The 14501-nt window shown below is 36.3% G+C and overlaps 1 protein-coding gene across 7 annotated transcripts in view; it reads left to right on the forward strand.

The window, feature by feature from the left end:
* Nucleotides 1-14501, forward strand: part of tp63 (tumor protein p63) — a 68174-nt gene that overhangs the window by 19228 nt on the left and 34445 nt on the right. For 3 of the 7 annotated variants that reach the window (XM_088912950.1, XM_088912951.1, XM_088912952.1), the window contains exon 1: nucleotides 11566-11732. The exons of the other annotated variants lie outside the window; for them this stretch is intronic. In XM_088912950.1, coding sequence (XP_088769076.1) covers nucleotides 11691-11732 — 42 coding nt within the window. In that variant the 5' untranslated portion in view covers nucleotides 11566-11690. Of the gene's footprint in view, nucleotides 1-11565; nucleotides 11733-14501 lie in introns of those variants that run through there. 7 annotated transcript variants of the gene reach the window in all.

Below are 14501 nucleotides of genomic sequence, written 5' to 3' on the forward strand. Positions count from 1 at the left end.
TAGTCCACACCATATTTAATCATACCACAAGGTTCTTAGTCGTTAATATGACATACTAACCACTTATGTGTGATTTAGCATTGAAATATGCATCTTGAAGTAGGGGTACCTTCAAGAAATATTATACATACAGTCCAAAGGCAAGGGAAATTTATTTTCTTTTTGGAATAAAAAAAACTGAATTGAGCTGGCATTGCCTATATACATTGGTTGCTTCACCTTTCACAGCTTTGTTAGTTCAGTGAGCTGGAAAAAGTGATTTTTGTGTCGGAGAGAAAGGCGAGGCTGCCTTCCATTAAAATGGGCGATGACAGCACCGCTCTGGAAATGTGATGAAGGTCACACTTCCACACTTTTCAGAGGGGAGCACTGCATTCCTGAAGATTAATTTGTGATAGAGCTACCTTTCTTTTAAATTCTGAATTCTCATCTTGGCTACAGTAATCTGTTTTCCTCCTTTCTGTCATTACTATGGGCTATAATTTCAGGATGAAAACTGCTATATAAATGCAAGGAAGTGTAATAACATGTATAGCACTTTTGCACCCACATAGGATCCTGTTCATGTTGCTTTGTGCCTGAATTTAGATTAGTGTTCTCTGTAAATCGGTTCCTGACCTAAAATGCTTTAAAATACGATTAATATTAAATTTGATTTAAATTGTATTTATGACAGTGAGTGCATTGGTACTTACTTAACTTTTAAAAAACCAGTTTGTGCGGAAGCACATGAAAAAAAAAACGCTGAATGGAGTTAATCATACTCCACCCATATGTCCTAAGACTTTCAGTACTGCTGAGATGAAGCATGGAGCTTGGTGTTGATCCCCACCAGTTAGCCTCCGGCAAGTTTAGTAGCACTTTCAGACTATAGTTCGGCAGAAAAATATTATTAGGCCTGAATCTTTGTTTTACTTGCTCTGAAGTGAAAACATTCATAAATCACTCAGAGTGCTGATCAAGTGAACAGTAGAATGACAGAAATGGATCATTCCTAATCTGCATGCATTTGAATGTGTCTTGACTATTATAAATGGCATAATGGTGGGAGGCAAGCCCCTATCTCTTGCTAACCATTTTTTCCTTTAAGATTTCACAGGTAAAGAACTTGTGTCCGGAAAAATGTTTGTTCTGCTTGCACTGATCTTGCAGCCTGGTTCATTTGAAAAGTCGTCACAGACCTACTTCTCAATAGAAGCCAGGGGGCCTCCTTTTTGTTTGCCCCGTATCTCTGTGTTTCAGTGTTGTGAGAAGTGTCATCCTGCGTTGTAAGACAATATCTGTCCTTGTTTTTACAGTTGAAAACGTTGTTCACCGGGACAAAAAAGATTTATTTCCTCCTGAGCAAGTGTGTGGCAGGGACGAGTGCTCTGTAGAGGGGAAAAGAAAACCTTCAATAAGAAGAAAAGAGATACTGCCTCTTCAGTGCTCAGTATTTTAAAAACTGAACATTTTTGGCAGAAAAATAGTGCAAATATTTTTCAATCACATAAGGTCTTTTTCAAAGCCATTGTTGATTGCAATGTGAGAAGCTATTAATGACTTAGTCATTGTTTGGAATGGGAAGAGTAATGGGTACTTGATTGGTGTGGAAGCATCTTCAATGGGGGATTATTGCTGTTTAAATATACAAGGAAAAGAAACAGACGTACTTCATTTAACTGCAGAGTTTATTGAGGTGAGATGGCTGGTCTATAAAGGATGTACTTCTTGGTTTTAATGTCAATTATCCAATAAAACAGCTGCCCTGGCTTCAGTTTTTGTTAGGGATTGCCTACCTCCCTTTCCTGTACAGGTGTTTGTTTAATAAAATGTGTTTATTAGTTCAGGCAACAGAAACACATTGTGAAACTTCAAAGTTTCACTTTTTCTTAAAAAAACGTCAGCCTCGTTTGCGCTTTTCATTGTAAAAAAGATGAAAAAACAGGGTGTTTTTAAGCACCTCCAGATTAATTTTGAAAGAATGGTGGTATTACAATGTAATTAGATAAAGTTAAACTTGGTAACTAGTTTTTGTTCTGACTTCTGCGAATGCTGTTGTTGCCAAACAGGTATCAGTATTCTCTTGTGCTGCTTCTTGTTGTGTGTATGGGTTTTTTTTGGAAGGTATGAACAATTGCTATTGTCTGCTGTATGTATTTAGTGATCATTTTTTTATTTTCCCATATTCGAATGAATAATTTATGAGTCATTTTATTACCTCAGCTCACACTCAAGTAAGAAGAATGTGATGAATAATGAGTGTTTTCTGATGTTGCCACAAAGTTTGGATGATATTGTGGTCATGCCAAGCCCTGAGGAGAGAGAACCTGTTCTCACTGAGTGTCTGTTGAAAGAGGTTTGCTTGGTCATTAGGTTAGGTTAGGCAGGTCATACTGATGCGAGAGCCTCTCCACAAGTTATATCTCTTTAAACAGATGACCCACTGAATATGTATTTTTATTTTCTTAGAACTTGTGTTTTTTTTGTGTCAACATTGCTAAAAATGTGTCCTCTGTTTCAGTTATTCAGTTCCTCAGAGCTATCTCAGTGCTGGCATCACAGATATTGACAGCAGTTAGATTTTGTCTTGAATGTAAAAGACAAAATCAACAATGCAAAAATCTAACAAATATGTGCTTTAATTCAATGCAATCTTGCAAGATCTCTAAGGTTCCAGAGCTACGATCTCGGAGGCTGCCAATCTTCTGCAAAGATTTTAAAGGTTGCTTATTAAACAGCCATTAATATCTGAGTTACTATAGTTTGTTAAAAAGAATCAGATTCAAATATGGATTTAACAATATATAAACTTTACAGTACACAGTATGTACATTTTAGTTGTGCTCTCTATTCTGTGGATTAAACCTTTTGTTCAGAACATCTGAAACGTGCTAAGGTATGCTATCAAAATCCTGATTTGATTTAAACATTTTTCCCAAATGTTTAAAAATAATAATTAGCAATCCACTACATTTTAATGTCTATTTTTCTTTATTGTCTGGTAAATGTCTCATTTATGCTGTCAGCCATTATTGCTTCATTCCTACCCCACAATTTTGCTCAGAGGAAATGAGTTCCAGTGATGACTACATGTATAGCTGAGGAAACCACAACAGTCTCAGTTTTAAAACTAGTACGATACTTCTTAGTAGCCTTTTTGAGATGGTTTGCAGTGTCATTAGAAAATGTAGCCTTATTTATGCAAGTCCATTTTTAATTGGTACATAAATACATTGAATGACTTCCCTTTGCTCCTTATTTATGTGTTTCTTGTGTTATTTCTTTAAAATTATCTTCCTTTCATAGAATAATTCTAAATATATGTGTATTTGCTGTGTAGTAACATTCAAAATAAGTACTCTAAGTTATTTTTATGTGTTGAATGTGTTGACCAAAAACCAGCCAAACGTGCCTTGCTAGTACTACATATTTAGACTACTTCAACCTCCGTTGAATACTGTCCAACCCGTGATTTTCAAAATTAACAGCATGGCATACCTCAAAATTGTTTTAACAGTCCACATTTGTAAGCACCATTGAATCTCAGGTACAAGGTTAGAATCTGATTAAATTTAAATCTTCCAAGAATTGCCTTTGGAAAATGAGTCTTGAAAGTGAATGGACAGGGGAAAAAAAAGTTTTATCTTGAAGCTTTGCACTATACATCTTCTCCCCTGAGGATAAACATTTTTTTTTGCAATGATTAAAATATTTGTAAAACAGTGTGCCTTAATACTTTAGATCTGAGGTTCATCTAACGTTTTGAAAATGCCTTCAAAACCCAGGATTTGCTCATGTTATCATAGTTCTATTAAGCAACGTACAACTTTTTTTTCAGAATTCCATCAAATAAGGTTCATTGCGCTACTGTTGGGAAGGGTGGGAGTTCTTTGAGTTCACAAAAGAAAATCAAAAGAATGGAAGCCTTTTTTTACACATGCAAAGTACCAGCCTCTCAAGTGCAGCCTTCATTTGTAGAGAAGTTGCTAAATAGCCGTGTTGTCCAATCGATGTGTCACCTGTGGCATTTTGGGCCAGATTTTCTCACAGTTCTGTCAGATGCCCTGCAGCAACCTCAGATCTGTAGTTTGCTCTGGGAAAACAGCTGACATAAATTAATCATGGCAGTTTACAGTACAGTATGTGATTTTTCTTCTCTTGACTTACAGTTTCATTAGTAGTATACAGTAGTAAACCTACTGCGTGGACTTTCTCACTTTGTATTTATTATTAAATCAGTCAATCACTCATTAACTCGGTCAGTCAATGTTTTCATTGTTAATACAGACCATGACAAGCTTTTCTCACAAGTCCTTTTAAAGTATTCAGTAGCAGGTGTCGTTAAAGGTTGGTAGGCAGCATCACATCACACCATACTAGTTGTCAATAAACACCAGTTTGCCTCTGAAAAAGTACTTCTAGTTCCTGCTCATGTCTGTCAATACACATGGAAGCTCTTATGGCAGATGACAAGTGACTCCTAAGCATGAGTAGCTTGTTATGTGATACTATACTAATCTAGTCTTTTTATCAAAGGTATTGGGAGCCTAAAGGACAAACAAATTCTTTTGTGTGAAATGGAGGCCAAGAAGCCTCAGAGTTAGTCCTGCAGACCAGACAGAAAAAAAAGCAATGGACTACAGCTGTGAACTGTTTGTGCATCAGCAGACCAGACAGCAGACTGAAAAAATAAGCCCACCACCAGCAAATGAAGAAGCAACACGATACTTGAATTAAACTTGAATGACGACAATGTGTAAAAGGTTTTATACAATTACAATGATAAATAAAATTGCTACGGTTAAATGCTTTGCACAGATAGTGTGCTGCTCCATCAGGAAGATGCTGCAGTGCTTTTGAGACTCATATTCCTAGATAGGTTGCTGCGAATCCATTTGTTGTCTAGTATAAAATACTGTATGTGACATCGGGAAATCTCTCATACAGTAAGTCAAAATGTGTGTTGATTTGACAGTGCAATAAAATCTACACAGTCTAAAAGTATTAGTGGGTTTCCTTATGATCAGTACATTTGTGAACTTCCCTTGGGCTTTAAATGAGTTGATTGATAGGATTTGCAGTTATTGTGATTTTTGTTTGGTCAATCTGCTCAGGGTAACGTTGCAAACTTTCAGCTTTCAGAATTGTTTTTTATGTTATTACAGAGATTTAGAAAACCAAGTTGTTTTTCTTATGAAACAAACAAGTAACTGGTATATCTTGATTTACATGCTCATCCTGAATTGCAACAGATCTAGAGCATATGGTGTTACAAATTCGGTGACTTTGGATGTATGCCCAGAAATATTTAAATAAACTTATTTAAATAAGTCTTAGTTAAGTGTGTTGCACAGACCAAATTTCCAGTTCTGCCTAGCTCACAGTGTGAGCAAAGTCCCATCTTCCATATATCTACTTCTGCCTGATACAGGTTTATCACAGGCTCTCTACAGTATACAGATTAAAACATTTATGGAAAACTGTGAGCCAGATGACACTTGACTTGTGCAGCGCAAAGATGTAAGAATCAGGCATCATGTATTGCATGGTCACTCACTAGACATGTTTTGAGAAATACCATGTGTGCCATGTGAACATTCTGGGACTCTGGTACAGTTCTGTAGCCAGTAGGCTGAATTTCTTCACACCAGGATGCTTTTAATATCAGCCCTGTGAGTGTGTGTGTCTCGGGCTTGAGGTATCACTGGCAGAAATACAAGGTGTGCTTTTAAGACCACTTTGCATTCAACATTGTAAGGCTTGGAAATTTTTCAATGTGACTGTGTAGTGATCAGGATAAAGGGATAGAAAAACTCTTTGGGCTTTAGCTGTATTTCCTGAAAATAGGAGCATGGCTGATGTTTTTTCTTTAATCTAGATTACATGTATCTTCAAACAGTAATGGTTTAGTTATGGAGTACAAATATATTTTAGATGATATGTAGTTAATCTTTAACCAGGTTTTCTTTTCAACAAAATAGTGTGTGACTGATATTATCCCATTTACATTTAAGAAAGTGAGTTTTTTTTGCATTACATGAAGAGATCAGTAAGGTGTTGTATTCATATTAGTCTTTACAGCTTTTTTTTACAGTATACTCAAAGTTTGGACTGATGTTTGAATGGAAGCAAAATAGCATAGAATGTCCAGTGGCTCAACCTGTAGCTGATGATTATTCACAATTAACGACTAGTGCAGTAGTGCCCTTCTACAGAGTGGGATTACAGTATATGCATTAAAGTGGTCTATGTGTTCATAACATTACTGGCCAGTCTGTATGTCTAAGCAGATTCAGTTTGAAAAGGGGATTCTGGTATTGCAAAGAAGAAGACAGACAGACGGTAAAGATCCAGCATTTGAAGGACTATAGCCTCTGGGGCTGGGAGGGGTGTGGTAAGTGTTTGAAGCCCGTGACTGCTGACCCCAGGATATCCCAGCTTAATGGCAGTATTTCAATGGGTGAAGCCCGAGGGCATGAGCAGTAGGTCTGCTAATGCATTATGGCTGCCGTGTCTCACCCGGGTGACAGTGGTGGATGGTGGGTTCCCTCCTCTATGCAAATTACATTGGGATCCTTCGGGTTGATAAGCGCTGTACAAATGCAAACAGATAAGATTCCCATAGGGAGATACTGTATCCTCTGGACGTATTCTGCAGCTACCAGTCTTATTCATCTACATTAGTGGCCCTTGACAGTGTTCCACAGCTGTATAAAGATATTTATTACATATTACACTGAAAGTTAATTTGTAGGACTTTACAGCTTAATTCAAAATCGCATACTGGCAATGAGTCACTGAACAACTAAGTTTTATTTTTAGCTACAAGTATTACTCTTCTGTGTACAGACTTCAGTTTTAATAGTGCTTCTCTACATGATTGCTTATGTGGTCAGATGGAGGATCTGTTATCTTATACTGTAGCAAAGCCTTCTGTATTGCCAGATGAAATGTATTGTAAGACAAGTGTTTTTGATTCTGACAACCTGTTTTGCACTTTATGAAGCATCAGATATGGTATCAGTGGTCAGAAGTGCTCAACAGAATTCTTTTTAGTGCCAATCCCATCACACATGCAGATCAGGGTAACCAGCCATAAAAACAAACAGAAGCATGACTTAATATAAAGTTTCCAGATTATATATTAACAGAATGTTTATTTCCAGTCTGAAAGAAATGATACAATCACAAATCAGATCAAAAGCTATTCTTATGTAGAATGTATGTGCCTTGCTTAGTTAGAAAATAGAATTTGTTTTAATCTTTTGTTTCTATACTGTATACTGTGGGTATTTGTGCGATTATGTACAATAGCCTCAAAATGTGTTCTTAAACTTGTTAAATTGCAGTGAAATATTTATCATGACAATTAAAGGGTAACTTAATAGCATTTTTCAATGCAAATCTACTTTTCAGAATGGTAAATTCAATTTCTATCATATTCAGTTAAATTTATTTCTAGTTAGTGTGGTAACATTAGAGGTTATAGATTTTGTCTCACAGCTTTTGTGTACTTGGTTTTATTCAAGGCAGGAGCTTCTCTTGCAGCATTAGTTTTCTCCGGGTTCTTCAGGACAGACTAGATGTTAATTGGCTATACTAAATTGTCCCTTACTTCACAGCCCAGTGATGGGCTGGCATCCCTTCTCTGGATAAGAGCTGTCTGGTGTCCTCAGTATGGATTTGTATCTTATGTTTGGTGTAGGCTCTAAGCTGTCTTGACTCTTATCAGGAAAAGAGGTTTTGGGATAACGGGTGCATAGGTTAGTTCATTCTCAAATTGTTCAAATTGATTCACACCTTTATTTATTGTGATCCTCCTCCTGGCTTTGATAACCTTGAGGGGTCACTTTCTTGAGCCTTTTAAGTACGTTCTTAAACTACTCAGGGGCGATATTTGACCTCTACTCCATGTAGAACCTCTTCATACAGAATCTTCCAAAGATGGCCTGTGCTTGTGATCTGCAATCTTCAGTTAACATAAACCTACTGCATTCAATTGATATAATTGCTGCAATAATGCTAGAGACTGTGATGTACACTCATGAACACATATTTTTATGTTTTCTTAGCCATCTGGGTTTTGGGTTCTTTGCAGATTTCAAATTATTATCCTATAGTCCGTTTAGACCAAGTTTGAGTTTCTTTGAAGAAGGTAGCATTTTAAAGCCCAAAAAACATGGTAAACATTGGAATCCCAAGGTTCTAACCTTTGGGACTAACTAGGAAACCAGGACAGAAACAACCCTAAAGCATAACAGATCCATTCTGAATGACATTCCAGACATTCCTTGATGATATTGTTTTCAACATGAGCACCATCTTTCTTTGCTAATCATACCACTGGTCATTCTGTCTTGTGTTTCATCCAACCACATCTTTTGGTCTCATTTGATTTTGTCGGTTAGAAAAAAAAGTTAAAATCATCTCTCTTCTTTTTATGTTGCCATTGACCTTTGCCTCAGACTTTTGCCACTTTTGCCACTGATTTTCAAAATCAACCTCAAATGGTAGTCCTGGAGCCATTGAATCTTTTGAAGACTCACAGCTGTTGCCCTTGGGTGAGCCAGTCTCTCAAACCACTTCTCTGACTGCACATTTCAGTACCGCCATCTCCTTTTTCTGGTCGGTTACCAGTCATCCAATTAGCTGTGAGATCAGTTGAACATTTACAATTAATATCATTAATATCTTCAATGGTGCTCTTCATGTTTATAATATAAGCCTGATGTATAATATAATATAAGCATTTTCTTTGCAAAATCAACTTTTTAATTACAGTTCACCAAGGGTATGAGTCAGTCCAGAGGTTTGTGTACATGTGTGAGTGCGTACTTGTATTTATTTACTTGTTTATATTTGTATAGTATTGTTTCCATGCCCTTTAATCACATTACCATAAGAAATGGCCCAGGAATATAATCCCTCAGTCAATTGAATCTACAGCAGATTTGTAGCTCTATAAGATCTATGTTAATATCAGGTATCATAACATGCTTCCTTACACCTGTGCCAAACTGTAGCGATAGTAAACATCAGGAAATTGAAAAGAAGGTTTCCCGTACGGTAGCTGTGCTTGGGTGCATTGCAGCTTCTCAGTGCAGTCTTCCCTTGGTGTCTCTCTCTTAAATCCTGGGGAGAAGGGAGCCTATGAGACAGTCTGAGATTTGATAAGAGGGGTGGATTGATTGCTGTTTGCACTCTTTCTTTCTTGTGTCTTAGCTTTCATTAGAAAGCCCCAGGGGGGCTGGCAGGGAGTGGGACTTTTCAGCCTGAAAGAGCCCCTCTGCCTGGGGAGCTGGCGTGTGGTTGCATTCTTCCAGGGTCGCAGGTCAGGTGGGGAGAGAGTGTTTCCCTGTTAAAGGCACACTCGTTTGAAGGGCGGGAACAGGTTAGTGTCTCAAAGCTGCCTTCCACAGGGCTCATTTCAATTTATTATTGCTTTATAACAGGCCTTCAGTCGCTTCATAACACCTGGTAGTTTCTCAACACTCCAGGCTCATACACACTAACTTAAATGCCTTCAAGCATACAAGTTCTTTTATACTGAGCCACTGTTTTAAGCAAGTGGTGTAACTCTCCTCTGTCTTAGTTGAGTAAAAATATAGAATTTGGCTAATACGAACCTACATAACCTCAAGCCCTCACATCAGCGTTATCTTTACAAACTAATCTCAGCCTTCAAGCTTCAATACCCCTTTTTATGTACGCGCACAGTACTGTTTGAATTTTCAGTTTCTACAGATTTCTACAGAAGTCAATGTCATCAAATTGTAATGCATGTTATTTTTATTAGATTGTTTGGAATTAACGTGAGTAGTTTTTTTGGACCTGTGGGACATTTTTATTAAGCTTTTAACAGTTACCAGCAAGGTCTTCATGTTTTTATAGCACTGTTAATAGATGTGCAGACATATTTCAGTAAGTTCCCAAATTAGTAAATGAAGTTTATTCGTTGGAATCCTATTTTTCTGCATGATCTTTCAGAATCTGAATTAGTCTCTTCTGAGTGTTCTGTTACTTGTTAAAGATGCATTTGACAATTGATCATTATTGTGGTGCTGTATAATTAAGCCATAACATTTAAATACAGATTGTTGTTTGTCAACTGTACTTAAAGTAAAAAATCTAAAGTGTGTTTAGTATTGAGGAAAATAGCAGTAATTTATTAATTATCTGGTGCAGTTTTCATTCTTTAGCAATAGAGTACTTTATACTTTATTTCCAAGGACTGTAATAATACAGTTTATTTGTAAATAAAGTCTTCATTTTTTTCTTTTTAACTTTTCTATTATCCCATCAAATGTAATTGGATGTATAGCTGCAGTACAGTATCTATCAGAGGCTGCTTTGTTTACGATTTTGTTGTAAGTCCTCTAAAGAGGTTTGTGGTTGACATTACACCCTAAGGAGAGTTGATGTTTTTGCTTGGAGCAATATATAAGATATAGAAGTAGTTTTTGCAAGGTTTCCCATACCTTTCTTCCATTATCTGGAGCTTTGTGTCAATAATACACTTTGTTACTAGTGTTCTACAGTATTTAAAATAATGTGGTTGATGTTGTCATAGTTGTTACATCAGATAAAATAACATAAGTATGAAACAGGCCTTAATCACTAAGCAGCTGTAAATGTGTAGTTTAAGTTTATATTTAACTGTTGCAGTTGAATGTATTGAACATGCTGCTAACTGTTTTCACAGGTCAGGGAGTTCAAATCTTATTCATGAGAGAGATGACACTGCAGATACAATTAATCTTTAGAACTAAGCTAAAAAGGGTGACAGTAGTGGTGCCAAATTAAGTGAGGTGGCTTTGTCTGCAGCTTTAAGCTGCTGCCTGGTTTACAGTGCCGTTACTATTTAGAATGAGAGAAAAGTTTGCAATGAACAAAATATTATCGAAGCTCAAGCATGAAATTAATAAATGAGGCAGTGCGCAGGCAGCTATTGATGTTTTAAAATATGCTCAATATTTTTAATCCTTAATAGATTATGTTTGGAATATTAAATAAGTGGTTTATTTTTATAATCTAAAGCTTCATAGAAAAACTAAGGAATGCCAGTGCTTGTGGTTGTCCTTATTACTTAAATTAAATTCATTCACTTACAATGTGTTCAGATTTTTACAGAAATCATTTAATTGGAATAATAACGTATGTCATTCACCTGCATTCGAATGAATTACCTAGAACATTGCAGTTGTGCAAAGCTTTTATTTTCATTTCCACTTTAAAGCATCAGTGCTTTTCTCTCTGTTAGATAACGAGAAAAGAAAACCTGAACTACAGAAAACAAAGTGGGGGAATCAGGAATAAGCATGGATGGGAAGGTTACAAATACAGAACATCTACAGCTTTCCGCTTCTGAAGGAGCCACTGCTTAATTCATATGCATTGCAGAGAATGAGGAGATAAGGGCTCAACTGCAGGAGACGTTTTTTGGGAAGACATTTCAGGCTCCCTTGAGAAAGGGTGAGGTCAGACTGAGAAGAGGCTCAGGTGAGGAGATTGGACAGGTAGAGTGGAACTAGGCCCTCCCCTTTTCACTCCTCGAGTATATATGTCAAACCCCTGGAATTCTATAGAGACTTTGCTAGTTCCTTTGCACCTCCATAGATAACATAACTTCAAGCGTAGGGAAAAAGAGGTACAGAATCCTGGAGCCAGAGGAGCAAACAGCAGCTGCACTGCTCAACCTCAGCGCAAACATGTTGTACCTGGAAACCAATGCCCCATCACAGTACAATGAGGTAAGAGCGCAGGTTTAAGAGAGATGCCAGTGGGAGAAGCTTGATTATGTCCCGTGGGAATGGTCTGGTCCTAGAGATGGAGTTTGTCCCTCTCCTGCAGCCGGTAGCAATGTGAGAACAAGAGGCCTCGAGGGGATATTAACGTGGACAGGCGACCTCTTGCAGCTTCTTGGCTGCCAAGTAGTTTATAAATGTATAACCTTTTTTTTTTTTAGGAAAGAGGGACATTTCTGTAAAGAAGCATATCTGCAGCCAAGCTGTGTATAAACAGTCTCTCTGTGCTATAGTAGTATATACTGTAGGTGTATAATGTATATGTACAATTATTCTCCCTACATCTTACTGCTACAAAAAGCATAAATTCTGTTACTTTGATAATATGATAACATAAAATATGTAAGTTATATATTTCTATGTAGTGTTTTATATATAATTAAATATATACTACATTGTTACTTATGGCTTATTAGTGTCTTGTATCGCACTTTGAACAGACATCTTGTGTGATTTTATCCTCACTTTTGTTATTGTTGAAACAGTGGCGTGTTTTTAGGACAGTGTATAAGGAATGGGAAAATGTAAACACCTGGGATGTTTTGGAGGAGAATTGTTGTTTACGATACTGCTGTCTCCTCCGGCCTCTGTCATTAGCTCAGATAGAGACAATCTTGGATAGTATCAGACCTATTGACAACAAACAGCCGAGATAAGACCATTCTGAAACAATCCATCACTCCAGGGCAAATTCATTTGGCTTAGATCAGTTAAAGTCCCATTACATTGAAAAGGTTTAGAATGGTGGAAAAGAACATTAAAAAAATCATGCGTTATTTAGCGTCTCATTTATGATCAATCTTTCATTTGTAAATAGTTTCGCCTTATATGGTTTTATATATATGATACTGTTAGCAAATCAGATCTGTATGGATTTGTAGTTTATTTTGCACCTTAAGTTAAGAGTTATTCACTCCTGGATGTTTTGAAGTACAATCTAAAACAAGAGCAAGAACAAACAGTTCAATTAAAATCTTAAGAATGTAAAAAAACGTAAAAAGCAGAGTCATGGGTTATTTTATTCATATTGCATACCTCATAATGCAGCCTGGAAACTTTAAACTAGTGTATTAGACAATGGAAACACCAGAGAAAAGCCACTCACACAACATATTACAGAGCATCATACACTTAGACGAGGTTTAAGATTCTGGAGCACTAATCAGGAGATACCATCAATTTAGTGACAGGAAAGTAAATCAGTAAGTGAATCAGTGGCTTTGTTTTTATGTTTAATATATACATGTCCTTAGACAAATGTTAGGGCTTCAGCAGCAATTGAAAAACTAACCTTAATATCAGAAATGAGCTTTGATCTTGTTTGCGTAGAAAAAAATCTTTAACACTGTTGTCTGATTGAGTTTTCTTTCTTTTTGTCTGGATTTTTCCAGTTCCTTCAAAATTCTGCCAGTTTGCAAAATCACTTTTTTACGAGATGAAGTTATATAATCAGGTGATGATAATTGTGACACTTGATATGGCATTTGCTTTGAAACAGTCTTCACAGTATTGCAAAACTGAATTGGAGTTGCACAATATAGTGCTTTAGATAATAACGTGTATTATTTCGATGTAATGCTGGGAGTAGCTCTCCTACCTCTCTCTTGACCATATAGCATGTGGTATTATTACTGGCTACAAAAATATGTGCTATGCAAAATACATGCAAAGAAATACATACAGTAGCACTCTCACCTGCTAACTTTTCATTTCATTGTGTGAAATAACTATACATACTGTATACACTCATATTTATAGGAATGCATATATACTGTATTTTATGGATAATCTTTTTTTTCCTTAACTTTGCAATTTCATTTTTATTTAATTTAAATTTATCCATTTCTCTGTAACTTCATGGCACCTGTATATATGTATATAAAGCAGGTATATCCAAGTTAAAAAAAGCATAAGACACAACTTGGGTCCATAACAGACTATGGGTTTCTAGGAACCCTGATTGCCCTAATTTCTCTTCAAACCTTATATTATGTATGTTTTTTGTAAGCTTAAATACCAATTTCAAATGCTGTCAATGGCCTCACCTAGGGAGGGAACTGCAGAACGTTTCTACCAGTTCAAGTTTTGCTCGTTTTTTTTTACTCAAAAGAAAACAAGCTGGTTTTATCGGCAAGATTCCCGTAAATGCCTCAGGTTAAATGGGTTTATTAAAATTTGTTGTCTTTCTGGTCTGTAAAAAATACCATCTTGTTTTTATCTTTCGTACAAATGAAAAACATATGAATAAAAATGGTGTAAAACAGGTCCTGTGATCAAAACGTCTTCCCCCTTGTAAGCTGCAGTCTAATGTTGTTGATAATGCTCTATGACAGAAAATGAAGTTAAGAATTTAAAGGACCACACAACTGGAGTGGCATTTTCATTGACTTTCGTACAAATGCAAAACAGTACTGTAAATCTCAGCCCAATTTTTGTTGAATTTAATTATAAATGCAGTAGTACTTAATAACCCAAGGTGATAAAAGTTCCATCTTAATCAAGTACAGGACTTAATTTCTGGAGTCATTTAAACTGTATCCAAGAATTTATAAGAATTTATATTTCAGTGGTCAAAAATTGAATTTAATGAGAGACTGAAATTTGCCATGGTAGAGCAGACAATAAAGCCATATATTAAAATAACTAAAATGTTATCATGCTCTGCCTTTTTATAATTTTGTCTCATTATACATAATTAATCTTTGGCAAGAATCC

The sequence above is a fragment of the Atractosteus spatula genome, chromosome 4 (assembly GCF_055471065.1).
Source record: "Atractosteus spatula isolate fAtrSpa1 chromosome 4, fAtrSpa1.hap1, whole genome shotgun sequence".
NCBI classification, from domain to species: domain Eukaryota; kingdom Metazoa; phylum Chordata; class Actinopteri; order Semionotiformes; family Lepisosteidae; genus Atractosteus; species Atractosteus spatula.